The sequence below is a fragment of the Saccopteryx leptura genome, chromosome 1, assembly GCF_036850995.1.
Source record: "Saccopteryx leptura isolate mSacLep1 chromosome 1, mSacLep1_pri_phased_curated, whole genome shotgun sequence".
NCBI lineage: Eukaryota > Metazoa > Chordata > Mammalia > Chiroptera > Emballonuridae > Saccopteryx > Saccopteryx leptura.
In genome coordinates this window covers 1,294,098-1,322,003 of record NC_089503.1, presented here as the reverse complement: position 1 = coordinate 1,322,003, position 27,906 = coordinate 1,294,098, and the positions used below count along the sequence as shown (strand labels likewise).

The 27,906-nt window shown below is 61.5% G+C and overlaps 1 protein-coding gene across 2 annotated transcripts; it reads left to right on the top strand.

Annotated features, from left to right (window-relative positions):
• Positions 1-224: 224 nt before the first annotated feature.
• TOLLIP (toll interacting protein) lies at positions 225-27,906 on the top strand. Of its 2 annotated transcripts, XM_066372835.1 has the most exons (6): positions 225-392; positions 14,729-14,878; positions 19,569-19,751; positions 20,578-20,730; positions 21,560-21,650; positions 25,769-27,906. In XM_066372835.1, exons 1-6 carry the CDS (start codon positions 360-362, stop codon positions 25,981-25,983), a joined length of 825 nt encoding a protein of 274 aa, XP_066228932.1. In that variant the 5' UTR covers positions 225-359; the 3' UTR covers positions 25,984-27,906. The 2 variants fall into 2 exon arrangements, with proteins under 2 accessions (XP_066228932.1, XP_066229010.1); XM_066372913.1 differs by lacking the exon at positions 20,578-20,730.

The window sequence follows — 27,906 nt, the reverse complement described above, 5'->3', positions numbered from 1 at the left end:
GACACTGGGGATCCCCATCACCCAAGCAGCTCGGGGTTCAACCCAGGCAGGGGACCGGCTCAAGACAGACTTCAAATCCCTGCAGCCGCTGGGGGAGCCATGCCGCGGGCGATGACGTGCAGCGACCGCGCAGGCGCCCGCCGCGAGAGAGCGTGCGCGCGCGATTGTGCGTGCGCGTGCGCAGGAAGGGCGGGGCCGCGCGGCGCCTGCGCAGTGCGCGGCGCGGGGGCGGGGCGGCTGTCAGCTGACTGTGGCGGCGGCGGCCTCGCTGGGACGACCGTTGGCGGCGTCGCAGGCTCCGGAGGGAGGGTCGCCAGCGCGTCAGTTCTCGGCGGGCGCGGCGCGGCCGGCGGAGCACCATGGCGACCACCGTCAGCACGCAGCGGGGGCCGGTGAGGCTGCGGGCCGGGCCGGGGCGGCCGCTGCGGGTCCCGGGTTGCCCGGGGGAGCCGGGCCGCGGGCTCCGGAAGGCGAGCGGGCCGCGGAGGCAGGGGCGCCCCTCGCGCCGGCGGGCCCCGGAACTCGGTCTGCGCCCGCCCGGGAGAGGGCCCCCCGAGCCTGGCGGGCGCCCCGATGGAGAGGGCCCCCCCAGGCGGCGCCGCCCTCCTTCCCTTCCCGGGCCGAGCGGGGCTGGCGAGCCCGGCGGGCCCCGGGAAGGCTGCGCCGCGCGTGGGGCCCGGACTACGCAGGGACCGAGTCGCCCGCCCCCGGACCCCCGTGATGGGAGAGGAGCCGGTCCACGGCGCGTCCCCCCGGCGGGAGAGGAGCCCCTGGGGAGGTGGCGCGGCCGCGGCGTTCTCGCGGGAGCGCTCCGTGGCCGACCCGCCTTCCCGCGGCCGCCTCCCTCTCCCCCGCGGCGGCGGTCCGGCTCCCTGGCTCCCGGTAGAACAGGCGACGCCCGCGGAGCAGGGCGCTCCGTGCTCGGGCTGCCGGGGCCCCCAGCCGCCGGTGCGGCCGCCCTCCCGGGGGCGCGTGCAGCTCTAGCCGCCAACCGCGGGGACCCTACGCGCGCTGGGCTGGCGCGCAAGGCCGGGGCTGCCTGCACCCGCCGTCCGCTGAGTGGCCGTCGAGTGGCCCGTGTCCGCGTGCTTCGCGGGGATCTCCGGGACCTGGGAACGCGCAGCAACGTCAGGCCGGCGCTGCGGGGCTGCGGGAGGTGCCGAGGGCCCCCGGAGTGCGTCCGTGCGTGCAGCTCCCTGGGCCAGTGGCCACTGCGATCGCGCCGTGAGCCTTGCGGGGTGGTCGCCATCGGACCTGCGGGGGTCTTACTCCGAGTCCCGAGTCCTCACCTGTTGGTGAGGTAGGTTCTCTTGGAGGGCCCTGCCCTGGAGGGCTGAGCCGGGTCGCTGGACGAGGTGGCGGATGTGAGAGCGGCAGCGTGGCCAGGGTGCTGCGCCCACGGCCGGGCCTGTGGCCGCACGTGGGTTTCGGCCCTTGCGTGTCTTCTGGGGACTACAGTGTCAGCTTCTTAAGAAACATTTTTGCCTGGCACACGCTCTCTGCGGTTTCCACATCTCCCGCCCGCCCCAGTCCCCGTAGGGAACTCTGCCAGTTAGCAGAGAGGGGAGGACCTCCCGTTGGCCAGGGTGCGTTGACTTGCGCACTGGGTGCCGGCGTGTCTGGCCAGTCCGCCTCAGCCACTGCTGGGAAAGGCCGAGTCTGGCAGGTGTTCCCTGTGCTGGTCCTAGCTGGGCAGCAGTCCTGGGGGTGAGCCCTGTGCCCTGGGGGCCCTCCCTGCCCCCACAGGAGGAGGTGCAGCCAGGGCCCAAGGGCCCTGGACCTGCACTCACTTGGGGCTGACTTGGAGTTTGACCATTGCCTCCTGGTCCCTAATAAAGGAGTGACAGGTAGGGTCCCTGGGAGTGGGAAGGAGGAAGGGGAGTCTGGCTGGTCTGGGCGGCTCCGGGTTGATGTGTGTGTGTGAGAGGACGTGTAACTTCCTCTGACACTTTCCCAGCCTCTGCACCAGCTCAGTGGGCTCCTCTCCCTGGGTCCTGCTGTGTCTCTGCAGCAGAGCTTATGGACTCTGCTTAAGCTTCAGGAGACTTGCTGTTTATATCTTCAGGATTGGTTTTTTCCCTGAATAACCAGAGAGTTTGTCCCAAGTTTAACAATGCTAGTGTTTTGTAATAGCTATGCTTTTTCTATCCAGTGTTTATAAAAAAATATCCCAGGGGCACCTACTAAGACCAAAACTGTGTGGAGGCCCCTGCCTTACCCCAGGACTCGGTGTGCAGGCCACGCTGCTCGTGGTGCCCTCAGCCGGACGGCTCTCGGGCTCAGCTGGAGGCGGGACACCTCCTTTGGCAGGCCTCCCGTGAAGTCCAGGCTAGTGGAGGTCTGGGCTCAGCTGTACTGTTCTGTATACACACGTGTTTTTATAAACATTTTGTACTTTTATTTGTCCTACTTCTGTTTTGTTTTTCTCTCCTTGCCTTGTTTTGAATTGAGTCAATACAGTGTTTTTAAATCCGGTCTTTTGCTCTCCCCTGGTTTGCAAAATACATGCAGTATTGTATTTCTGTTCTCTTCATGGTCATCCTAGAAATTTTAACACACAGATGTATCAGGATGTGGGGTTAGTTCACCATGTTTCCCTCCTGATCAGCACGCTGCCTCAGGTGACCCGGCCAGCTGCAGGCTGGTCTGTGGTGTGTGACCTAGCCGAGGCTGTCCAGCGCACATGAGCTGTTTCCTGTTCCGGGTCCTCCCTGCCTCGCACGCCCTCCACTCGGGACCGCCTGCTCTTGCTTCCAGCCAGCCCTTCAGAGTTCCTCCGGGGGCAGGACGTGGCTTTGTTTGTAAGCTGTGCCTATGAGCTCCTGTGGCAGCTTGCTGTGTTGGGCACTATGGGTTGATAGTTATCTTCTCACTGTGTGGGGAGCTCTCTGGGCCGCTGTGCGGTGTTGAAGTCGGGCCCATGTCCGGTCTGGGCCACGTCTGAACACCCTTCCTGTCGCCACGGCGCTCTGTTCTGTTGTATGTGAAACCGCCTGGGAGTTCTCATGTGCACTGCCTGCTGACAGCTCTCAGCTTAGTGTCTCTGTGCCACAGCGTCCCAGTGTGTCACCGCTTCTCTCACTGGACGGACTGACTGTGCATGCCAAGTGCTTGCACCGGGCCCAGCCTGTGGAGAGAACCTGCCGGCCCCTCTGGGCTGTTGGGTCCTGGGAGTTACTTTTCAGTTCTCAGAACACTTGGCTGTTCCCCATGGCCGTCCTGCCTCAAGTTCTGTGCACACCATTCACCATCCTCTGTGCCTCCTGCCGTTTCCTTTGGCCTCCACACCAGCTGGACGATGGGAGCTGGGGGGCAGTTGGTTGTGCAGGACTGTGGGTGATACCAGCTGGGTGCCACTGGGCCTCGGGAGGCCTGGAAGCTGCCCGTGCTTTGAGGGGTGAGGGAAGTGACTGCACATGGCATGCCAGTGCTCTGGGCAGGAAACAGCAGCAGCTTGTTTTAGGTGTTCCAGAACTCCCCTGGTGAGTTGTAGGCCCCCCTGAGACCGCTGCCACCTGTGGGCACAGGGACAATGGCTTCCCTGCTGAGTCACTGCCTTCTGCAGCTCCTGCTGCTCCTCATTTCTGTCTGTCCTCGCTCCCCCAGGGATCTCGGGGTTTCAGCCCCTCATTCCCACACAGGGCTCCCCACTGGCCTCGTGCTTGAGGTCCATATCCATGTGTTCTGCCATTCCATGCCTTCTCCCTAGAATGTTCCAAATATCTTAGAACAGCCCCTTCATTGTGTGTGTAGGTGTGTGTCTGTCTGTCCGTGGTCCCCACCCCCCAATTTGGTGGCAACTCCATGTTTTATGTTGTTCAGACCAAAACCTTTGGATGACCTTGCCTCCTATCAGCCCCTTAGGGAGTCCTGCAGGCCCTGCCTCCAGAGCAGGTGTAGACTCTGACACTTTCCCAGCCTCTGCACGCCCACACACTGTGCACACACTGCACACATGCACTGCACATCCATACACTGCACACACACACTGCATACCCAGCCTCTGCACTCACACTGCACACCCACACACTGCATGCCCACATACTACATACCCAGCCTCTGCATGCCCACGCACTGCACACACACAGCACACCCAGCCTCTGCACACCCACACACTGCACGCATGTACACTGCACACCCAGCCTCTGCACTCACACTGCACACCCACACACTGCACACCCATACACTGTGCACACACACTGCACCCACACGCTGCACGCACGCACACTGCATGCACACACACTGCACACCCAGCCTCTGCACACTCACACACTGCACACCCACACGTTGCACACACACTGCACACTCACACACTGCACACCCACACACTGCACACCCATACACTATGCACACACACTGCACACTCACACACTGCACACCCACACGTTGCACACCCATACACTGTGCACACACACTGCACTCCCATACACTATGCACACACACTGCACACCCACACGTTGCACACCCATACACTGTGCACACACACTGCACTCCCATACACTATGCACACACACTGCACACCCACACACTGCACACTCACATGGCTGGGCCACCTGCTTTCACACCCTGAAGCTAGCTACCAGGCACACCCAACTCTCACCTGCCCCGGCTTCTCACCGGGCGGTCAGTGTCTGTAGCCCGTGAGGCCCACCGCTCCTGGCTGACGGTCCTCCACCTCTGGCCATCTGCTCTCCCTTCACTCTCTGTCTCAGCCACCTCCCTGCTGTCCCTCAACCTGCTGTCCAGGCTCCCGGTCAGGCCCTTTGTGCAGGACTGTCCTCCGCCAGTTTGCCTTCCTCTGCGTCCTGCGTGACTGGTGCCTTCACGTCCCTCCGGTCTCTGTTCAGACAGCACTGTCTGCACAGGGCCTGCCTCTGCGGCCCCTGTAGATGTCAGCCGCCCGCCACCTCACCGTGCTGGGCTCCACTTAGAGCAGTGGTCCCCAACCCCGGGCCGTGGACCAGTACCAGTCCATGGGCCATTTGGTACCGGTCCGCAGAGAAAGAATAAATAACTTACATTATTTTCTTTTTTTTCTTTTTTTTTCTTTTTTTGTATTTTTCTTAAGCTGGAAACGGGGAGAGACAGTCAAACAGACTCCCGCATGCGCCCGACCGGATCTACCCGGCACGCCCACCAGGGGGGATGCTCTGCCGCGACCAGAGCCACTCCAGCGCCTGGGGCAGAGGACAAGGAGCCATCCCCAGCTCCCGGGCCATCTTTGCTCCAATGGAGCCTTGGCTGCGGGAGGGGAAGAGAGAGACAGAGAGGAAGGAGAGGGGGAGGGGTGGAGAAGCAGATGGGTGCTTCTCCTGTGTGCCCTGGCCGGGAATCGAACTCGGGTCCCCCGCACGCCAGGCTGACGCTCTACCACTGAGCCAACCGGTCAGGGCCTATTTTCGTTTTATTTATATTTAAGTCTGAACAATATTTTATTTTTAAAAAATGACCAGATTCCCTGTTACATCCGTCTAAGACTCACTCTTGACGCTTGTCTCGGTCACGTGATACATTTATCCGTCCCACCCTAAAGGCCGGTCCGTGAAAATATTTTCTGACATTAAACTAGTCCATGGCCCAAAAAAGGTTGGGGACCACTGGCCTAGAGCCCTGCAGCCCTTGACACACTGCTGGGTGTCCCTTCTCATCAGCACACGGGCTCCAGGAAAGCAGTGCTCGTCCTGCTGTCAGTTCTCACGGCCTCACACACACCATCGAAAGGCCTTGGTAGCCTGTGCCCGTGTGCCCACTGCTTGGGCTCTGCCTCCAGCACTGCCAGCCTGAGCACACCTCTCAGCCCTCCTGGTCAGCTGGCGTTTTTCGTTCAAATGAGGATGGGGTGTTCCGTCTCAGGCTCACCACGCCCAGCAGCCGGTGGGAGGCTGGCACAGTGGGCTGCAGGGTCCCCGCGTGCTCATCCGTGACTGCTGTCCCTCGCGCACGGGTCTCTCCCACCTCCAGCCCCGCGTGGTCACGCGAGCCCTGCAGCCTGTCAGCTCCCTCTCAGACTGCGCTGTGGGTCCGGGCAGGTGGCACAGCCAGACGGGTGGCCTGGAAGCCCCTGTCCTGTCTTGAGTAAGTAGAAAAGTGGGAGGGGGAGGGGGTGACAGGAACAGTAGGAGAACCTGCCTTTGCGATGACACTGGACAGGATGGGTGGGAGGGAGCTCGGTGGCGTCCCTGGTGAGCCCTCAGCGTCTGGGAGGGGAGGCGGCAGTGCCCACACAGGCGGGGCAGGAGGGCATGCTGGCGGCACCCAGACTCTCCCCATTGCTCCTGGCTTTTCCCTCTTTTCCCACTTCAAGGAGCAAGAGTGTCAACAGAGGTGGCAGAGACGCTAGAGTCCTGGGGGAAGGACCGTGTGTCAGGGCGAGAGGGTGACTTGACCAGGGAATCGTGGTGGCACTGTTGTCACATGGGCCGTGTGCAGTTTGTGGCTCTGGGCATCGGCGAAGAATTGGTGTTTTCCTGCCAACTTGATATGGAGAGGTGCTGAGCTTACAAGAAAGCGTTAGTGACCGGTGCAGTGACCATGGACAGACACATCCGCACCTTGACTGGGTTCTTGTCACAAGTCTCCCGGGCCTCAGTGGGTCTGTGCTCTGGCCTCTCTGTCCTGGGGTGCACTGGGGTTGGTTGAGCAGGCCCATCGGTAGCCTCCCTGTCCTCACCATGCACTTGGGGCCCAGCACCTCTGCCTACTCACCACAGGCCACTGTGTGGTGAGGGTGCAGCCAGCACAGAGCCACCTGGGTGCCCCCAAGTGCCATGTGCTCCATCCTCGTCCACCTACCATCTCTGGTCTCAGCACACACATCCATTCCCCGGCCCTCATGTGGTCATTGGGTGGACAGGCCACGTCTCCTGAGCCCTGGCCCTGGGTGATCTAGTGGCCAGTGCCCTCTCCAGGGCCTTCTAGCAGGGCCGGCTCCTCAGATGCCTGGGGCGGCCCCCCAGGGTTCAGCTTCCTCCAGGGTGGGCTCCTCCTCCCCAGGGGCTCCTGACTTCATCTCTAGGCTGGCAAGCTACAGAATGCCCTTAGGGGAGCTTTTGTTTGGTTGTGCTGTGTCCCTCAGCCTGGCCCAGCTCCCCTGCCGTGGTCCTAGCTGTGAAGGTCATGATGACTTGGAGTTGTTGATCAGTTTTAGACGTGATGAGGGCACAGGGGTGCCTCCTTGGACCAGGTTGGGGGTCTCCAGAACCCTTAGCACACGCTCTCTCGGCACAGGGATGGTGGAGGAGGTGGAGCAAGCGTGGTGTCACCGAGGTTAGTGGCCCCTGAGCTCAGGTGCCCTGGAACTTTTGTTCCTTAGAGTGTCCTTGCTCCCACGAGTTTTCTTGAGCAGCACGTTGACATCGAGGTCACGGCAGGTGCAGACACAGGAGCTCAGGTGCAGAGAGGAGGTGGACGCCAGGGGCCAGCCGCCCCCCAACATGCTGTGTGGCTGATCCTTGCACCCGTGTGTGCAACTTGCACTTGGAGAATCGAGCAAAAACTATTTACATTTTATTTTTTAATTCCACAAAAGCTATTTATCCTATCATTAGTTTAAGTGCTGAAAAGGACACTTAGCAGTTAGTTGAAAAGTATTTTTTCATGTCAAACAAAAATGAAAAGTTCACAAAAAATATTTAAGAAATGTTTTCAGATGTTTTACTTTTGCTGGAAAGTAATGAGTTTTAAATTTTTCTATTACATCGCTATTATAATTATATGAATTGCTAATTTGTGTGTAATTTGCTATAAGTAGATAAATTACATGTTATAAGTAAATAAGTTACATTAAAAGTTGCTCGGTAAATAAAGTTACTAAGTGTTGGAAGCTTTTCAGTTTTCAACCTAACTTGTAACTTAAATTTTCAGTTAGTTGTTGCGAATGCTGCCCTGAGTGGGAGAAGCATCCTCCTCACTCTTTCCGTGGAGGGAGTGCAGGGAGATGCAGGGACGTGGGCACACCTCATGGAGGGAGTGCAGGGAGATGCAGGGGCGTGGGCACACCTCATGGAGGGAGTGCAGGGAGATGCAGGGGCGTGGGCACACCTCGTGGAGGGAGTGCAGGGAGATGTAGGGGACGTGGGCACACCTCATGGAGGGAGTGCAGGGAGATGCAGGGACGTGGGCACACCTCATGGAGGGAGTGCAGGGAGATGCAGGGACGTGGGCACACCTCATGGAGGGAGTGCAGGGAGATGCAGGGACGTGGGCACACCTCAGGGAGGGAGTGCAGGGAGATGTAGGGGACGTGGGCACACCTCATGGAGGGAGTGCAGGGAGATACAGGGGACGTGGGCACACCTCATGGAGGGGGTGCAGGGAGATGCAGGGGCCGGCGGCACACCTCATGGAGAGAGTGCAGGGAGATGCAGGGGCGTGGGCACACCTCATGGAGGGAGTGCAGGGAGATGCAGGGGCATGGGCACACCTCGTGGAGGGAGTGCAGGGAGATGCAGGGGACGTGGGCACACCTCATGGAGGGAGTGCAGGGAGATGCAGGGACGTGGGCACACCTCATGGAGGGAGTGCAGGGAGATGCAGGGGCATGGGCACACCTCGTGGAGGGAGTGCAGGGAGATGCAGGGACGTGGGCATACCTCATGGAGGGGGTGCAGGGAGATGCAGGGGCGTGGGCACACCTCATGGAGGGAGTGCAGGGAGATGCAGGGACGTGGGCACACCTCATGGAGGGGGTGCAGGGAGATGCAGGGACGTGGGCACACCTCATGGAGGGAGTGCAGGGAGATGCAGGGGCGTGGGCACACCTCGTGGAGGGAGTGCAGGGAGATGTAGGGGACGTGGGCACACCTCATGGAGGGAGTGCAGGGAGATGCAGGGACGTGGGCACACCTCATGGAGGGAGTGCAGGGAGATACAGGGGACGTGGGCACACCTCATGGAGGGGGTGCAGGGAGATGCAGGGGCGTGGGCACACCTCAGTGCTAGCACCCCACGGCGGGAGGGCATCAAGGAAAAGTGGTTCCAGAGGCTCCCGGAGAGACGGAAGGCCAGGCAGGCCAGGAGATGCACAGGCACAGAGCGGCAGCCTTGGGGGCCGGGCTGGGCAGAGGCTGTGCGGGTGAGCCTCTGGGTGCCACAGGGCCCCGAGGGCAGCCTCGTGTGGCAGGAGTGGCCTCGTTGGCTGTGCGTTCTTGTGACCGATTCCAAGTGCTGCTGGTTTAACTAAGGTAGCGAGTGTGTGCTACATAACAGAACAGCTGTGCTCTGCTTCTGTGCCAAAATTCACATTTGGACTTGAAAAGAGTTTTTGTTTTAAACAGAACCAGAATTTGCAAATTTTTTCTTTCTAGAAAAAGTGCACCTTGGTGGAGGGGAGCTCTAGCCTCCTGTGACCGGGAGCCATTGTCAGAAGTAAGCCTGTTGTGCTCCTCTCCAAGGGCACCTCGACTTCAGGAAATACAAAATTGCAATTTTGAAAGATTAATATTGCTTGTTAGATGCAGAGTTCAACACACTGGTTATAAGGGTGCCCAGTGACCTTAGTGAGAACCCTGTCAGCATAAGAAGGACCAGTCAGAAATGAAGGCTACACTAACTGAAATGAAGAATTTTCAAGAAATCTACAGTAGCATAAATGAAGACGAGAATCACATCAGCAATTTGCAATATAAGGAAGCAGAAACCAATGAAGACGAGAATCACATCAGCAATTTGCAATATAAGGAAGCAGAAACCACCCAATCAGAACAGCAACAAGACAAAAGAATCCAATAAAATGAAGACAGTGTAAGGAGCCTCTGGGACAACTTCAAGTGCACCAGCATTTGCATTGTGGGGAGCCAGAAGGAGAGAGAGAGAGCCAGAAACTGAAAGCGTATTTGTAAAGACCGACAGAAAACTTCCCTGACCTGGCGAAGGACCCAGACGTATAAGTCCAAGAAGTGCAGAGTCCCAAACAAGATGACCCACCAGGCCCACGCCAAGACACCATAATTAAAACGCAGAAGGTTAAAGACAAAGAGAGACTCTTAAAAGCAGCCAGAGAAAAGCAATTAGCTCCCTACAAGGGAGCTCCCATAAGACTGTCAGCTGACTTCTCAACAGAAACATTTCAGCCCAGGAGGGAGTGGCAAGAAGTAGTCAAGGTGATGAAAAGCAAAGACCTACAACCAACATGACTACCCAGCAACGCTGTCACTTAGAATCACAGGACAGGTAAAGAGCTTCCCAGACTAGAAAAAGCTGGAGGAGTTCATCCCCACTAAACCAGCATTAAGTGAAACGGTAGAGGGTCTTCTTTAAGAAGAAGAAGGAAAAAAAAGTTTAAAAATATGAACAGTAAAATGGCGATACATATGTATCTGTTGACAATTGAATCTAAAAAACAAACAGAACAGAGACAGACTCCCGGGTACAGAGACCATTGTGGGGGTTGCCAGGGGGAGAGGGCGGGGCTGGGTGACAGAGGGGAAGGGTTAGGAAGTCCACATTGGCAGGCACAGAGCAGTCCTGGGGGTGCAGAGCACACCACAGCACAGTTAATACTCTCGTAACTGTGGTGCTGGGTGAGGGGGAGGTTTATTGGGATGGTCGCTTAGTAAGCTATGTAAGGTCTAATCATTGGAGTGTACATCCAAAACTAATATCATAATGTATTTTTTTAAAAATAGAAATAGGCTGCCCTGGCCGGTTGGCTCAGCAGTAGAGCGTCGGCCTAGCGTGCGGAGGACCCGGGTTTGATTCCCGGCCAGGGCACACAGGAGAAGCGCCCATTTGCTTCTCCACCCCTCTGCCGCGCTTTCCTCTCTGTCTCTCTCTTCCCCTCCCGCAGCCAAGGCTCCATTGGAGCAAAGATGGCCCGGGCGCTGGGGATGGCTCTGTGGCCTCTGCCTCAGGCTCTAGAGTGGCTCTGGTCACAACATGGCGACGCCCAGGATGGGCAGAGCATCGCCCCCTGGTGGGCAGAGCGTCGCCCCATGGTGGGCGTGCCGGGTGGATCCCGGTTGGGCGCATGCGGGAGTCTGTCTGACTGTCTCTCCCTGTTTCCAGCTTCAGAAAAATGAAAAAAAAAAAAAAATAGAAATAGGCTAATATTTATAAATGTAGCTTTTAGGGTTTTTTTTAATAACTTTTTAAAGATTTTATTCATTTTTAGAGAGAGAGAAGGGGGAGGAGCAGGAAGCATCAGCTCCCCTATGTGCCTTGACCAGGCAAGCCCGGGGTTTTGAACCGGCCACCTCAGCGTTCCAGGTTGACGCTTTATCCCCTGCGCCACCACAGGTCAGGCAGCTTTTAGTTTTAAGAGAAGCTCAAATAGAGTTTATGGAATGAGAGTTCTGTGCTTCTTTGCGTGAAAGAAACTCGTGTGCATATACCTGACACGCTGAAAACACCCAGCAGGACAGAAAGTGTAAATAAAGGAAAGTGAAACCGTCACCCCTCCCCCGCCGAATTCCAAACTTGACCATTAATTAAAGTGTTCTTAGACATAAACCTCCTTTGTGGTCTCTGCTCAGGTCGTGCTCCCCACTCCAGGTGCCCAGGCAGTGGGTGCAGGGACAGCTTCTCCCTGGTCATGTCTGCCTGGGCCGAGGAGACTGGTGCCCATGGTGAATGTCCCCTTTTCCTGGCGCTGTGGCAGTGCAGCTGTTGGGCAGCAGGTGGCCTCTATGAAAGTTTCATAGGAGAGGGTCCCAGAAGTGGACTTGGTGGGTCTTAACACAGGGGTTAAAAGAGTTTGTCGGTACTGAACTGAATATATTCATGTTGTAAGTGCACGCCAAGTTATACTTAAAATATGATGTATGTATGGTTATCAAGATTAATCATCCTCTCTTCCCAAATCTTTGAGCCAGTAAAGCATATATTTTGATGTGACTGTTCTAATCATAATTTGGCAAAAGTGAGTTTTCAGATTAGCACTGAAATTACATTAACTATATATATTAGTAACATGTTTATCGATGACGTTTTCTAGTGTGGTCACTCAATCGACAGATTCACGTTGGGACCTGGCCGTGTCTGTGTTGTGTGACACGCCTACTGGTTTTCTGAGCAGGAGTGGCTTTCCGAGGAGTCGGATATGCTCTCATGGCCCCTTTCCACCTGAACCGAGAGCCCCGTGCCGCAGACCCCCGTCCCTCAGCCCAGTGTGGGGCCCGCACCGCTGGTTAGCCCCTCCCAGCCCGGAAGTACAGCTCCCTTTTCCTTTCCTTTTTAAGTTTAAAATTTTTTCTAATCAACTTTAGATTTTGGAGTAAGTTTAGATTTGTGGAATAGTTGTACAAAGAGCCGCCACGACCTCTCAGCTGTTGTTAACATCACCACCGTGGTGTGCCCGTCACACGAAGACCCTGACTGACTGCAGGTCTTCCCCAGGTGTCCCTGTTTGTGCGTCACTGTCCCTTACTGTCTCGCGGTTCTACGCCAGGTCTGAGACCATTTCTCAGACTTCCCTTGTGTTTCTGGACCTTGGCAGTCTGAGGACCCTGGTCCAGGATTTTGTAGACCATCTCTCAGTTGGGAAGAAGGCCACGAGGTGTGGTGTCCTCCCCTGACCGTGCTGACCGGTCACTGCTGCTGCTGGCCTTGCTGTCCTGGCTGTGGTGGTGTGGTGGGGGTCTCCCCTTTTCCCCACCCATGTTCTGTCTGCACTGCTCATTTATGTTAAATCCCACTTCAGATTTATGATTCTGCAGTTACACCCGTAATGAAAAGTAACACTAGACCGTTTGAGTCTTGGATATAGCTTATTTTCCCCATTAAAAAGGGGCTGTAGTCTCTTTAATGAAAATCCAGGGCAGGACAGTGAGAGGGACCACAGCACAGGGGGTCCTGGTGACGTGAGGGGCAGGAGGTAGGAATAGCGAAGGGGAGAGAGAGGCCTCTCCTGACCCCACGTCTGTGCACACTGCACCCTCACCCTGTCCCCAGATGCTGCCCTGCTCCCTGTGGGTCCTCAGCGGCAGTGTGCGGCCCGGGGCAGCGGTTTCTGAGAGTAAGAAAGACCTGGGCCTGTGCGCGTGACCCCTTCCCTCGCGCAGCCTGAGTCTGCACGGTCACGCGCTTGTGGCAAGCAGATTGGGATGGCGATGTCACCCGCAGGGGAGCCTGTGTGTGGCCTGCGTGTGGTTGGCAAGGGGCACCCGTCCCAGTCACTGGGGTGCGGTCCAGGTGTGAGGTGTGAGCGCCTGGGGAGCCGGGCAGGCGGGCAACGCAGCCCAACTTCTCCACCACCTGCTCCTGCCCTTGGGCCTGGTGACCTGCACTGTCTGTCCCCCCCAGGACATGTGGGGTCTCCAAGAAGGGGCCTCATCATCTCGAGACAAAGCCTGGGACCCACCAGCACCTGCACATACGTGGGCAGGGCAGCCGCCAGGCTCCCGAGAGAGCAGCCCTCTGGCAGCCCCGGGCCAGGCCCTGCTGCTGCCCGGTCAGTGTGTGAGTGCTGGCGCTGGCCGCACTGGCCGGGTTCCGGGCAGAGACGGCGGGTAGCACTTCTGCTGGCACAGCTCGGGCAGCGTGTCCGTCTGAGAGGGTCTTCGGAGGCCCCAGCAGCGTGCTGCTTCTGCTCTGTGGGGAATGCGGCCAGAGCCCCTGCAAGGGCTGCTCTCAGCACCTGGCCCTGTGCTCCTGGAGCCAGTGAGCCCTGAGCAGTGCGGCCCTGGGAGGTGGGGGCCCAGCAGGCATCTGGCCGTCTGAGGTGCGCCCTGGTGGCAGCAGACAGTCACCTGGGATTTTCCACGGGGCACCTCCTGCACACGCCCTTCGAGGCCCTCGCCAGGGGTCGCTGTGCTGTGCCCTCAGGGTGGCTGAGGGGAGCCGGACACCAGTGGGGCCCAGGCCTGCAGCGGGGCTCCCGCTGTCCACTGCAGCCAGGCCCCAGCCCTCCCTCCCTGGGCAGTTACTGCTGAGCTGCTCTCTGGCCGCCTCTCCAGGCATTTCTCACTTTGTGGTCCTCTGGGCCCTGCACACCCTGCCTGCGAAAGAAAGACCAGTGTCCCAGCTCCGGAGCCCCGGCCCTCTGCCTCCCAGCCTCGCCTTGCTGAGCAGCCTGGCTCTCTGGCTCAGGGACACAGCGTCCTGCGCCTGCTCCTCTGCACCCTGCTGCCCGCACCAGGGCGGCCACCGCACGTCTCCCCTGGCCCTTGCTTTCGTCTCCTCCACTGTCTGGTGGACGTGTTCCCTGGGAGCCAGGCCCTGCCTTCTCCCCAGCCAGGCATCTGGTGGACAGAGGCTGCAGGGAGGGCAGAGGGCGAGGCCTCTGCGGCTTCTCGTCACTGTCACTCTGCTCTCTCTGGTCTCACGGCGTTCTCGAGTTTGAGCTGCTGGGTGAGGGTCTGGAGTGCGTCGGTGCAGAGCAGCCCCAAGACCCGGCACAGGGCCTGTCCTGGCATCCGTGGGAACCTGTGCTGTGCGGTGGGCAGGCCTCACTTGTGGTCAGAGTGGCCCAGTGTGGAGGGGTCACGGACACGTGGACAGAGAGCGTGTGCCGCCCAGAGCGACCTGAGACAGCACCCGGCAGGCCGTCGGAGTGGGCACTTCTGGGGCAGCAGCACGGCCTTCACAGCGTCGCTATGTGTCCAGGTGCTCGCTGAGGGGCCGGCGGTCTGGTGGTCAGGGGACGGAGGCTGGACGCCCAACCCTGGTGGCTGCTCCTTGAACAGGTGAAGAGATAGACGCATGCAGCCCGGTGTCGGGTGACTAGAAATGCCGGGGGTCCAGTCCTGTCCCGCCCGCCTTGGCCCCGCTAACCTGTCCTCTCCGGCCGCAGGTGTACATCGGCGAGCTCCCGCACGACTTCCTCCGCATCACGCCCACGCAGCAGCAGCAGCAGGTGCAGCTGGACGCGCAGGCGGCCCACCAGCTGCAGTACGGAGGGGCAGTGGGCACGGTGGACCGCCTCAACATCACCGTGGTGCAGGTGGGAGTGTGGACCTGGGCGGTGGAGGGGGTGAGCTCGGGGGGACCTGGGCTTTGTGTCGACAAATGGAACTTGCTCTGTTTCCAGTTTTACCTAAAACAGATACCTGGTGAACAAGCATGTGTGAGAAGTACTGATGGATGCCCGGCGTTCTGCCCCCAACACTTAATGAGTCAGTCATGAGCGCTTACGGCACCTGCTCAAGCAGAGCTCTCTGCTGACCTGGGGCAGCGGGTGGCAGAAGCACACTGCTGGCCAAGCAAGGGTGCACAGTGGGCCAGCGTGTGTGGCTCTGCCACCTGGCTCTGTGGTCTGTGTGCCAGGAGCCCCTGCTGACGGCCCAGGCATGGCAGGGAGACCCTGGTCTGTGGGCAAGAGGGAAAGTGGTTTGTCCCCAAACCCTGTAAAGCGTGACGAGGGGGAGTCACCAGGTTGCACGGGGTGTAGACGTGCAGACGTAGGGATGGGTCTGTTCCGGTGCCAGCAGCTTCAGACACTCGGTGCTCTCCTGTACTGATGGTCGCAGCCACAGCCTCGCCCCGCCCAGACACAGGCTTCTAAGGGAGAAAGGGGCGCCTACCTTCCCCCCAGCATCCTGGTGCAGCTCAGACTCCCACCTGCACTGCCTCCTGCGGCTCAGTGGGGGCTGCAGGGCAGCTGCTCTCGGCTCCCCGGGCCCCTGTGGGCGGGTCCCCTGCTCAGAGATGTCCCAGGTCAGTACTTGGCCTTCTGATGGTGTCGCCCATGACTCCACTTCCTTTGTGACTAAGCTCCTCCCCATGGCTCACAGAGGCTGTGCCCGGTCCTGGGCCCGTGAGTGACACGCAGCCCAGACTCAGCCAGCCCTCGCCTCCCTGCCCACACGCCAGGGCAAGCAGCTCCTGGCCAAGCCGGCTGCTCAGCTCCGTGGCAGCCTCGTGCAGCCTGCCCGCCCCAGGCCCTCCCTGGGTGTGCAGCGGGTGTTTGTAGCATGAGGTGGCTTGAGCGACACCCTTCCCTGCAGCCCCCACAGCTTCTGCTCCCTCCCTCCCCCCGTGGGTCACAGCACCGCTGTCCTAGGGGCTCAGGCCCTGCCCTGGGCTTCCCCTGGCCCTCTGTGGTCCAGGCCCCAGCACCAGCCCTTTGGGTGGTCAGCATGCGGTCGACAGATCTGACTGCTTCATCCCGTCCCCATCCCCGTCTCTGGCCCTCCTCCTCCCCAGGTCCACTCGCTCCCCCACCTCCTCAGGGGCTCCGGTGTCCCCACTCACCCCCCAGGTGGCCGTGCTGTCTGACTACGCGCTGTGTGTGCTGTGGGGGCACAGACACCTGTCTGTCTGTCCATCTGTCCATTCCTCCCAGCATGTAGTCGTGCCCAGTGAGTATGAGGACCAGCAGGACGAGACCATGTAGATGTGTTCCGTCCGCGGTGCAGAGGGAGTGAGTGGGAGGAGGTGTGCCCGCAGCCACACCGATGGGGGGCCCGCCCTGCAGAGCAGGGGCGACGAAAGCAAGGAGCCGCAGCGTCCCCCTGAGCTGGTCTGGGAGTGGACAGGCCTGCACCATTCTGCATGTGATCAAGATAAACGCATCTTAGCCGGGCAGGAGCAGAAGGCAAACCGGCCCGGGGTGACCTGCTGGTGTCAGACGTTTCTGCGCCCGTTTCCCAGAGCACGCGGGACGGAGTCTGCAGTCTTAGGAGCTGCTCCCGCAAGGGGGTGCTGACGACAGTGGGGTGTTCAGAGCCGTCTGGAGGCCAGTGCGTGTCTCCCAGGAGCTTCCGGAAGACATTTCCATCATCCAGGGCAGATGCAGACACCCAAGGAAGAGGTCAGGGTTAGGGACCAAGAATGAGAGGTCTCGGCGTAGAGGGCTGGTCACACCGTGGCCGAGAGGAGACAGCATGCAGTTCCATATCCCTGTGTAGCCAGACAGGAAATGGACGACACAGAGACGGGGTGGACGGCAGGCCGTCGAGTACCCTGTGTGCTGGGCGCCTGGGCGGGCAGAGGCAGAGTGAGAGTCCAGCAGACCCTCACCAGCAGGAAGGGGACTCGCTGAAGGCTCGGTGTGGTTATCATTTTCAGGATTAAGGCATTATTTTATTTTATTTTCTTAGTAAGAGACAGGAAGGGAGAGAGATGAGAAGCATTAATTCATAGCTGCAGCTCCTTAGTTGTTCATTGATTGCTTCTCCTATGTGCCTTGACTGGGGGGGGAGGGGGCTACAGCAGAACAAGGGACCCCTTGCTCAAGCCAACTATCTTGGGGTCATATCTGTGATCCCATACTCAAGCTGGCAACCCTGTGCTCAAGCTGGTGAGCTCGGGATTTTGAATCTGGGTCCTCAGTGTCCCAAGTCAACACTATCCACTGCACCACCACCTGGTCAGGCAGCAATAAAGCATTTTTTAGTTGAGGTGTGGACGCTGTCTTTGAGACACATGCCTTTGCACAGCTCACGGACGTCACTGGTGTAAGCACAACGAACATGCACTGTGACCCTCCCTGCGGTGCTCACCGTCTGCTCTGGACCCGCACCCAGAGTGCCTGGAGGGGACCTGCACCCAGAGTGCCTGGAGGGGACCTGCACCCAGAGTACCTGGAGGGGACCCGCACCCAGAGTACCTGGAGGGGCCTGTGGTGTCCTAACCGAAGGAGGGGCCAGCACAGCACCGATGGAGTCCCGGAGGGGCTCTGCCAGACCGAGGGCTCCCGTGGATAGAAGCACTGCTCGATGTGAACCCACCTGTGCCGGCAGCGGCAGCGGGTCAGACAGGCCAGACCCTGCCCCTGGGAGCCGGCGGTGGGGCCTGAGACAGACCGGGACAGTGTCAAGTCAGGGGGTGCCCTGTCCTCTGGGGGAGGCACGGCAGGGGGAGGGCGGCAGGGCGGGCCCCCTGGGAAGGTCCGTCTCCAGCCCTGCAGGAGCCAGGGAGAACCGAGTGGGCCTGCCCTCCGGGAGGGTCGGCGTCTCGCCCACTGGAAGGGCCCTGTGCTGACCTGAGTTCTGGGGGCTTCCTCTGGCTGACGTGCTGGGAAGAGCATGGGTGAGGGCAGCCCCTGCACTCTGCTCCTGCTGGGGGCCGGGGGCCGTCTCCGCCCCGTGTGCGAGGGCCTGTGGCACCTGCAGGGCGAGGTGGGTGGACCCCAGCGGAGGCCACGAGAGGAGCCGGCCCAGCGGGGTCTGGGGGCTGATGCTTTAGAGGCAGGACTTGGGAGGAGGGCCGCAGTGCAGCTGGAGGCGGTGTGCTTGTGTCGGGCGTCCCAGGGGGGCGCTGGCCGCGCCCTTGGCCCAGCTCTGGTGCTACTGGGGCGACAGACAAGGCGAGGCGTCTGCAGGGTCTTCTCGGGTCGGAGAAGAGACTGCGCAGCCGGAAAGGGCCGTGCGGGGGGCAGGGGCTTGTTTTCTGTTTTGTTTTTTTATCGACCTTATGAGTGTAACATACATACATTAACGACACCTGTCTGAATTAGGGTGCGCTCACTGAGCCCTGACAGACTCCCCAACGCCAGGAGTCATGCCCTGTGTGGGCCGCAGTCGGCCCCGCCCCCCAACCGCAGGGTGGCCTGACTTAGCGGTCTCTGCTGACGAGACGTGGACAGGCCCAGGGCTGCGCGCCCTGCCTTCCCTGCCGCAGGGACTCACTGGAGGTGGTGGTCCTTGCCCCGCCCCCCGGGAGCACAGGGCTGCCCCCCCATGGCAGTGCCGGCAAGGGGCTCTGCTGGCCGCTTGTTGCTGCAGTCGGCAGGGCCTGGGAAAGGGTCCTGGGTCACGTGGGGACGGTGGGTGGGCTGCCCTCGGCGCTCTGGGCTTCCTGCCTGGCGGCCCGGGACTGGCAGCCTCTGCTTTGCTCGGGTGGGTGGGGTCAGCCGTCCGGGAGTGTCCTGGCGGGGCCACTGGAGTGCGAGCTGCCCTCCCGGGCCCGGAGCGGGGAGCGTCTTCCCTGCGTGTTTGGCCCGGGCCCCTCCTGCGGACCTCCCGCCCTTGTTTGACTGGCAGGTGTGGGAGCTGTGGGAACTGTCCTGGGTGCAGGCTCCTGACCAGACACGTGACACCTGCAGAGCCTCTCGAGCTGTCTCCTCCGTCTCTGAGAGAGAGAGCAGGCGTCCTTCCTGTGGATGGGCAGGCAGCGTGTGTTTTGCCAGGGACTGTTTTTGCCTAGGCCAGGGTCTCAGAAGTCGTGAAGTTCTGGGTGGTCCACTTAGGCCTGTTGTCCGCCTGGAGCACGTCCTCGCTGGCAGACCTGTCTGCCCCAGTCCTCTGTCCCATGAGCAGTCACGTCCCCTCTCCCTGCAAGTGCAGCTCCGCCAAGGAGGTGTCTGCCCACCAGGAACCCCATCGTGCAGGCAGGAAGGGTGCCCAGGCCTCTGTGCCCTGGTCTCCGTGGCCCCTGGCTTCCCGGGCGGCCTGCCTTCTCCCCCCCCACGGCCTCTTCTGAGGAGAGGGTGGACCGCGCTCTGGCCTGCATGTCGTCTCACGCCTGCCAGCCCAGCACCACACGCTCTGTCACGGAACTGCGGGCTCCCGTGGGGACTTCCTCTCGGCCCCGTGCCCAGGAGCACGCCATGGCCACATCCCACGGGTGTGAGAGGCTGGACTCGGGTCCGAGCAAACGCCAGGAGGGACGTGCTGGGGGGCAGCGGCCCGGGGGAGCCTGGCTGCCTCTCCGGCGGTGGCCTCGCTGGTCTCACATCGGGTTCGTTTCAGGCCAAGCTGGCAAAGAACTACGGCATGACCCGCATGGACCCGTACTGCCGGATACGCCTGGGCTACGCCGTGTACGAGACGCCCACAGCCCACAACGGTGCCAAGAACCCGCGCTGGAACAAAGTCATCCACTGCACGGTGCCCCCGGGCGTGGACTCCTTCTACCTGGAGATCTTTGATGAGGTGAGGCGGCCCCGTCCCGCGTCCACACCAGGCTCAGGCCAGGCACCACCCACACTGCCTGCTGGGGGCTCTGAGCACGCCTGGACACCAGCGTGGTGGGGCTGGACGGGTCCTGGAGCCCAGCAGAGGTGGGGCCGCACACGCCATGCCGGTCAGCCCGCTGGTCTCAGCAAGGCCGTCCCCGGAGTCGCAGGCCTCGGGCGCCCCAGCCCAGGCACGCACATCACCGCTGCCGGCGCGCACGGAGTGCTGCCATGGTTCCCGGGGCGCAGGCCCCCGGAGGCTGCCGGCTATTGGGAACAGGCTGGGAGCGGTTGTCCTGGGGATGGTGGGACTGGGTTATTACGGTGCGAGTTGCAGATGGCCCCCCCGTGTCCCTGGGGGTCACAGGGTGCAGCGGCTCCTCAGCCCGGGTCTCTGCGCCCCTAGGGAGCATCTTGTCCCTCCTGGGGCCCGGTGTCCAGCGTGGCAGTGCTCGGAGGGGTGAGGGCGGACAGCAAGGCAGGGCAGTGGCCCCAGCGTCCCTGCACTTCCGCCCCTGCCCTCCCTCTGCCCTCCCTCCCTTTGAGGGGGGTTAGCTGAGAGGGCAGCTCCGCTCCTCCCATGCCCCCGGGCTCTGGGACGTGTCGGGGCCACGAGGCCGGGAGGATGGACCCAGGTCTCCAGGCAGCTGGAGTCTGGACACACTGCCGGGCTGAGGACAGAGGACAGAGCCAGCGCCACGGAGCCCGACCCAGGGGTGGGGGCAGGAGGCGTCTGGGGGCAGGAACAGCGCTCAGAGAGGCCGGCCAGGCTCTCAGCCCTGGTTCTCCCTGTGGCCCCACAGCGGGCCTTCTCCATGGACGACCGCATCGCCTGGACCCACATCACCATCTCCGAGGCCCTGAGGCAGGGCACCGTGGAGGACAAGTGGCACTGCCTGAGCGGGCGGCAGGGGGACGACAAGGAGGGCATGATCAACCTGGTCCTGTCCTTCTCGGTGAGTGCCGGGGGCCAGGGCAGGCGCTCCTGCCGGCTCAGCGAGGCCCCTGTGCCTGAGGGCCCTGGGCGTGGTCCCAGAAGAGCCCCCCCCCCCCCCGCAGACTGTTGAAGCAGCAGCGTTGTGTGGTGGCCGTGTCACGAGTCACAGGGTCACGCCGTCTGCTGGAGTGCAGCCCCTTGTGCTGGTGCCCTTCTGTGCAGCAGGGCAGTGTCGGGACTGCCCGAGGGCACAGGGCAGCGGGGGCCCCTGGGCGGGCAGGGGGTGCCGTGGGGGCAGGACAGGGCTCAGAGTCTAGGAACCTGGGCCCCCGCCATCGTCTCTGTGTCACCGGAGTGGTGTATTGTCACTGTAGCCTTTTCTGTGGGAGCTCCAGCACACAGGCCAGGAGAGGGGGTTCCGCGTGGCTGGTCACAGCTCCGCAGTCACCTGTTCCCGAGTTCTGCGCAGCCCCCCACCCCGTTCTTGCTGCTCTAAAGCCCCTGTGGGCGTCAGTGGGACCTCACTCATGCCTGTTTCCTGGGCCCTCACCAGAGGCTGGACGGGAACACGGAGCCCCTGACACACTGGAGGGGGGCGAGTCCAGACACTCGGGTGCCACGATCCTATTGGTCGTGTGACATTTTAGCCCGCGTCACTCAACCTCGTGGCCTCAGAGGTGCTGGGTGCTGTGAGGGCGGGTGAGCGAAGGTGGCGGCGCCCGCTCACGCAGGGTCAGCCCCTGGGCTCCAGGCCCCAGGCCGTCCGTCTGTCCCGAAGTGTCTGGTGAGACAGGAAGCGCGGGGTCCTGTGCCTCATTCCTCTGTGACCCTGGTCTTCTGCGTTTCAGTCGCTGCCGGCTGCCATGGTGATGCCGCCACAGCCCGTGGTCCTCATGCCCACCGTGTACCAGCAGGGTGTCGGCTACGTGCCCATCACCGGTGAGTGCGCCCCTCCCAGCTGGTGCCCCGGTGGTGTGAGGTGGGCGGAGGGTGGGGTGGCCGCCGAGCCCGGTCTGCAGGTGGCGTGAGCCCCTTCCAGAGGCGAGGCTCCGGCGTTGCAGGGGGACGCTGTCTGCACGTGTAGGGAACGGAATTTGCTTTTCCCCAACCGTTGGCACAATAAGGTTGGTTGGAATTTATGGAGACATAGAAATGTAAACTTGAAACATCTCCCGATACGAGCTCCCTAACAAAAGACCGTGTTCGTGTCGGGCGCAGTGGACGGCGTGCTCCCGTCTCCGGGAGTCCCTCCTCCATCGCCGAGCAGCTGACGGCCGGTCAGGCCGCGCGTGTGTTTCTGTCTCACGGTTCCAGACCCTTGTCCTGCCTGTTCACTCCACGCTGGCTGTGCCGTGCCCGCACCCGGCTAGCCGCCTGCCACAAACAACACAGAACTTGGCAAAGGAGGCGTGGCAGCTGCTGTGTTCAGGTGTAGGCGCAGACAGTGCAAGACCATGACCCGAGAGAAGGGGCACGAGTGAGCCCGTGTCTCTGCCGGGTGCAGGAACCTGGAGCCAAGCAGAGCCCAGTGCCCACTGAGCCAGGAGGCCAAGGCCAGAGTCAGGGTGGCGGAAGCGGTCAGCTCTGCAGGGAGGCGCTGGAGGAGGGAGATGGCAGCATGGGGCCTGGCTCTGCGCGTGCTCAGGGCTGCGTCAGGGTGGGGCAGCGTGGGTGCTGGGCTGCTAGGAGCACCGTCCCCCGGGCCCTTCCCAGGCCGCCCTGGCAAGGGAGAGGCAGGGACCCTAGCTGGGAGGCTGAACCCCAAGCTGGAGCTTCCCATGCAGCTCGGGGCGTTGTGCCTGGGGTTAAACTGCCCTGGGACAAGGTCCTGCAGTTTCCCGAGGGCACCGCCTGGCAAAGAAACTAGACTGTGGCCTGTGATCAGAACAGAGCCGGTCCACAGAAAGGGACCAAGGTGACCACAACTGGAAAGCAGCTGTCCCACGTTACAGGCATTAGAGGAGACTGTCCTACGTGACGAGGGAGGGAACGTCAGCAGAGGAGTGGGAACTTAGAGGAGCCCAGTGGGAGCGGCGGCCCGCAGCGCAGTGGCTGGGGGCGCAGGTCCTGGTGTAAGTGGTCAGCCGAGCCCCTGGGTCTCGGTGGTGCCCGCCCGGGAGCTCATCTCGGTGCCTGTGTGACGCTGGTCCTTGCACTGTGCTCAGTGGGAGGTCTGAAGAGAATGGGCAGCCAGAGGACACCAAGGGGCGGTGCCCTGCGGGACCAGAACAGCAGGGCTCCCTGCTGCTCCGCTGGAGGCCAGAGTCCACAGTGGGAGTGCGGGCCGTGGGGGTCCCTCCTGCTCCCCAGCCTCTGGTGGCCCAGGTGCGGCTGGGCTGGTGTCCACAGCCCTCGTGTCCCTGTGCCCTTTCCACAGGGCTCCTCCGTGGGAACTGGTGTGATGCCCTCTTCCCTGGTCCCATCTGCAAAGACCCCGCTTCCCTTGAGGCCCCACTCACAGGCGGCCGGGTCAGAGCCTCACACTCTGTTGAGGGACAGTCTGCCCACGTGGTTTCCAGCCCCACCGTGTGTGGTTAGCCGCAGTGGTCGGCCAACTAGTCAGCAGAGCCAGATTTCAACAGGACAACTGAAATTTCTTTTGAGAGCCAAATTTATTTATTTTTTTTTTGTATTTTTCTGAAGCTGGAAATGGGGAGAGATAGTCAGACAGACTCCCGCATGCGCCCGACTGGGATCCACCTGGCACGCCCACCAGGGGGCGTCGCTCTGCCGCGACCAGAGCCACTCTAGCGCCTGGGGCAGAGGCCAAGGAGCCATCCCCAGCGCCCGGGCCATCTTTGCTCCAATGGAGCCTTGGCTGCGGGAGGGGAAGAGAGAGACAGAGAGGAAGGAGAGGGGGAGGGGTGGAGAAGCAGACGGGCGCTTCTCCTGTGTGTCCTGGCCGGGAATCGAACCCAGGTCCCCCGCACGCCAGGCCGACGCTCTACCGCTGAGCCAACCGGCCAGGGCCGAGAGCCAAATTTTTTAAACTTAAACTATATATGTAGGTACATTCCTTATCGAGGTAGCGCCCACACGTGGTATTTTGTGGAAGAGCCACACTCAAGGGGCCAAAGAGCCGCATGTGGCTCGCGAGCCGCAGTGTGCCAACCAGGGGTAGGGGAAGCCGGCTTTGCAAGAAAGAGGTGAACTATACAGCGTGTCTCTGTGGTTTCCACCCTTAATTCTCTGTGTGAACGCCTTTAGTTATAAGAAAGGGTAGATTTATAACCAGAGACTCCCTCCTTTTATGTCCATTGTCAGTTTTGGAAGTCCTGTTGTGACAGAGAAGTGACACAGAGGGAGGAGAGACCACTGGGTGCCCGTGCCTCACCCCTCTGTGGTCTCGTTCTCTGTGAGGCCCACACAGCCGTCACGGTGGGCCCAGCGCTCCGGTGCCCTCTGAGCCTCTGAGCCTCTGCCTGCTGCCCCTCACTGGCCTTCCGTCTCCTCTCCTGCGTGCCCCCCGCAGCCTGCAGCTCTGCCTGCTGCCCCTCGCTGGCCCTCCGTCTCCTCTCCTGCGTGCCCCCCGCAGCCTGCAGCTCTGCCTGCTGCCCCTCGCTGGCCCTCCGTCTCCTCTCCTACGTGCACCCCGCAGCCTGCAGCTCTGACTGGCTGCCCCGCGTGCTGGGAGAGCACAGGCCATCACCCTGCGGTCAGCCCCACCCCGGCCACGTCTCTGTTGTCCACTCAGGGTCTGTGGTGAGGATTGGCAATGCTGATGCCTTTCAGCAGTTGAGAGCAAAGCCGCCCCCCCACCTGCCAGGGTGTTTGCCTGGTCCCGCCCGAGGCGCTGCTCTGAGCGAGGTCTAGGGAGAGGCAGTGTGGTGCAGTGGTGTGAACCACACTTGCAAGTCAAAGTAAAGGTCACGTCCAGCCAGTGCCATTGTCACGTTTCTCAGACGGCTTTCACAACAAACAGGACATTTTTTTTAAAGATTGTATTTATTGATTTTAGAGAGAGGAGAGAGAGAGAAGGGGGGAGGAGTGGGAAGCACCCACTTGTAGTTAGGTACTTCTTGTATGTGCCTTGACCAGGCAAGCTTCAGCGTTCCAGGTCGACACTGTCCGTTGCTCCACGAGTCTGTCCTCTTCCCAGATGCCCCTCGTGTGACCGGGGCTGTGCCGGGCTCCTGGAGACTAAGAGCCTCCCGCAGCGCAGACACTGCGTTTGTCCCCAGGAGACCCGGCTCCTCAGGGTCGGCCTCAGGCTGCCATCGCTTCCAGCAGAGGGGTTGGGACCAGGGTGGCCTGAGGAGCGGCCCCAGAGCCACCTGCACCTCCTCTGCACGCTGCCTGCCCCGAGTCCCCCTGGGCCTCTGCGGCTCGCCTGTCGTTAGCGTGTGGGGTGTGTTCTGAACACGTGTGTGCACCCCCGGTGCCTGCGCCCGCCTCGTCAGGGCACGGCTGTGCTCCCCACGCTGCACTGGGGGCGTCTCTCTGAGCTGTAAGGCGGGGGGACAGAGTCTCAGGCCCTCGGGAAGCAAGCAGGACCTCTGCCCTTCCGTTCTCAGATGAAGGGACTCGTGTGCTTTGGGCAGTGAGCACCCCTGTGGATTCAGCCCCGGCGTTCTCGTTCTCGGGTGGTGTGAGCGCCTGCCTCCCCCCACTGGGAAACAAGCTGTGTGTGCTGAGGGCAGGGCGAGGTGAGGGCGAGCATGTGGTGAGGGCAAGCGAGAGCATGGTGAGGCCGAGGACGAGGTGAGGGCGTTGTGAGGGCAAGGTGAGGGCGAGGGCGTGGCGAGGGCGAGGGCGAGGGCGAGGTGAGGATGAGGGTGTGGTGAGGGCATGGTGAGGGCGAGCGTGAGGTGAGGGTGAGGGCTAGGTGAGGGCGAGGGCAGGGCGAGGGTGAGCGTCAGGGGCCGCACGCAGAGGGGCCCCTTCATTCCTTTCCTGTGTGTCCTGGGGTCTGGGTCTTGTTGCTCAGCTGCCCTGCTGGTCAGTGCTTATGAGGCTCGGGGGCCCCCCCATGAGGTCAGCTACATGGGGAGTGGCTTCCCGGCCAGAGGCCTCCTCCCTGCCGTCACCACCTCCCTAAACGCCATCTTGTGTCGCAGGTGTGCCCGCTGTGTGCGGCCCGGGCATGGTGCCTGTGGCCTTGCCCCCGGCAGCCGTGAGCGCCCCGCCCCGCTGCAGCGAGGAGGACCTGCGGGCCATCCAGGAGATGTTCCCCAGCGTGGACCAGGAGGTGATCCGCTCCGTGCTGGAGGCCCAGAGGGGCAACAAGGACGCAGCCGTCAACTCCCTGCTGCAGATGGGCGAGGAGTCCTAGGCCGTGCCCCTCGCTGCTGCGTGCCTCCAGCCCTCAGACTCGCCAACCCAGGGCTCCCGGGAGCACTGTCCCAACGTGATCCTGTGAGAGAGCCTCGTAGTCCCTTCCTCCAGCGTCCACACCGCCGTCCACACCCGCCGGGATGCATGTGCGGTGGTTCCGCGGCCGTGCTCTACTCCGCGGGTGGCTGGGCGGTCCCTCCTCGCCCACAGGGAGGTGAGCAGCACGGGTGCGCAGTCATCTTCCCTGCCCGGGACGTGGGGTACAGTGCCACGAGTGTCCCCGCCCCCACTGCCCCCGGCAGCCTGCTGGGCCGGGCCGGGCCTGAGAGGTGGGCACTGGTCCCGTGACTCCTGGCTCAGGCACGCTCACTTAGGGCGCGTCTCCATAGCAGCTGCTTCAGTGTCACTTATCATTTGCAATCTGGAAGCTCACATCCCCCCCTCAGTGTTCTTCGTGGGCCTGCCTGCTCCCCCGGGTCCTGGGCCAGATTCCAGCCTGAGCGCGGACAGCCCGCCTCCTGGCGTGGGCACAGCCGGCCCGGCACAGCCCGCGGCGGGTGGGCGGCCGGGGTAGGTCTGTCCCAGCTCGACGATCCCTCCGTCTTTCCTGCTGTGTCCGTGCGGCTTGTGGGTGGCATTCCAAGGGGTGGCTGCTCTCCTTGATTGAGTCTTCCACCAGAACCTAAAATTGGGGATAAAAAGTAATAGATAGAGTACTTTTCTAATTAAAGGGTGTTGGGAACTGTTGACTTACTACTGACGCTGATTTCAGTACGCACGAGCACGTCCCGAGAACGCGGTTAGGACGGGGACCGCAGTCTGCCGGCGTCGGCACTGGTGTCTCCCAGGAGCTGGAGGTGCGAGCACAGTGTGGGCTGCACGGCGGCCCCAGCTCCGGCCACAGACACGGGACAGGCTGGATGACACCCAGAGAAACCTGAGAGCTTTCTCAGAGGGGTGCTCCTCAGACCACGCATACACTGAGCTCGTAGGCGTCCTCCCGTGCTCGTGGGCCCGTGGGTGTTGAGCTCGTGGGCGTCCTCCCGTGCTCGTGGGCCCGTGGGTGTTGAGCCGCAGCCTTTAGACGTAAGATCTGCCCAATAGGGCGTCAGTTCTGGTCCCGAGAGTGGACGTCTGGAGTGTTCGCGGGAGGAAGTGAGAGTAGGGTGTCGCCGTCCCGTCCGCACATGCAGGCTGAGCGTCAGCTCGAGGACACGGCTCTGCTGCCATCGGGGCTGTTCCCGGAGAGGGCGGTGCCCACAGTCCCGTCTGCGGCCAGCGGGTCTGGTGCCTGTGCAGCGACGTCAGCAGACGAGAGGGTTAGGTTTGCCCGCAGCTCCCGTGTCAGCGGCGCCTGAGCGAGCTCGGCCCAGGGCGCGGCCCCACCGTGCCTGCCTGTGTGCTCGTCCGTGTGCCGGGCGGCCACTCGGGGTGATGCACGCTTGCACTCTGCTTTCGTTTTCACGACCACTGTTCACGAGGCCCCTGTGGGTCACAGCAGACTCATCCTCCATGTCCGGCTGTTCCCCCCACGCTCGTCCACGCCTGAGCTCCGTGGGGCGGCCTGCTCCCATCGGGGGGGGGGGTCCCTCTGCAGGGCCCTTGGCCTCCCCCTCGGCAGGGGCTCCTTCCCCCACTGCACAGAGGGGCCTTGGGCCCTAGTCTGTGTGGTGAAGAGAGGTGCAGGCAGTCTCTGGGGCCCTTCCCGCCCCCCCTTGCTTCTGCGCCCCCCCCACCCCGTGCCACCCCCGCCCCACCCCCCGTGGCGGCAGTGCATCAGCTTCCTGTCCCTGGCTGTTCTCCTAAGGCCCAGAGTCCAGAGTTTTCTTCGATTGTAAAATATATTTTTACTTTTCAGCCTTCTAATTTAATAAATGATCTATATAAAAATAGAGAATTAAAGTCCTTCAGGGAAAGCGTA

Bases quoted from the DNA above. Each gene is read 5' to 3' on its own strand.
- TOLLIP (XM_066372835.1), top strand. From the start codon at position 360: ATGGCGACCACCGTCAGCACGCAGCGGGGGCCG. The intron at 14,879-19,568 runs GTGGGAGTGTGG...GGTTCGTTTCAG, and splicing joins TCAACATCACCGTGGTGCAG to GCCAAGCTGGCAAAGAACTA. The intron at 20,731-21,559 runs GTGAGTGCCGGG...TCTGCGTTTCAG, and splicing joins ACCTGGTCCTGTCCTTCTCG to TCGCTGCCGGCTGCCATGGT.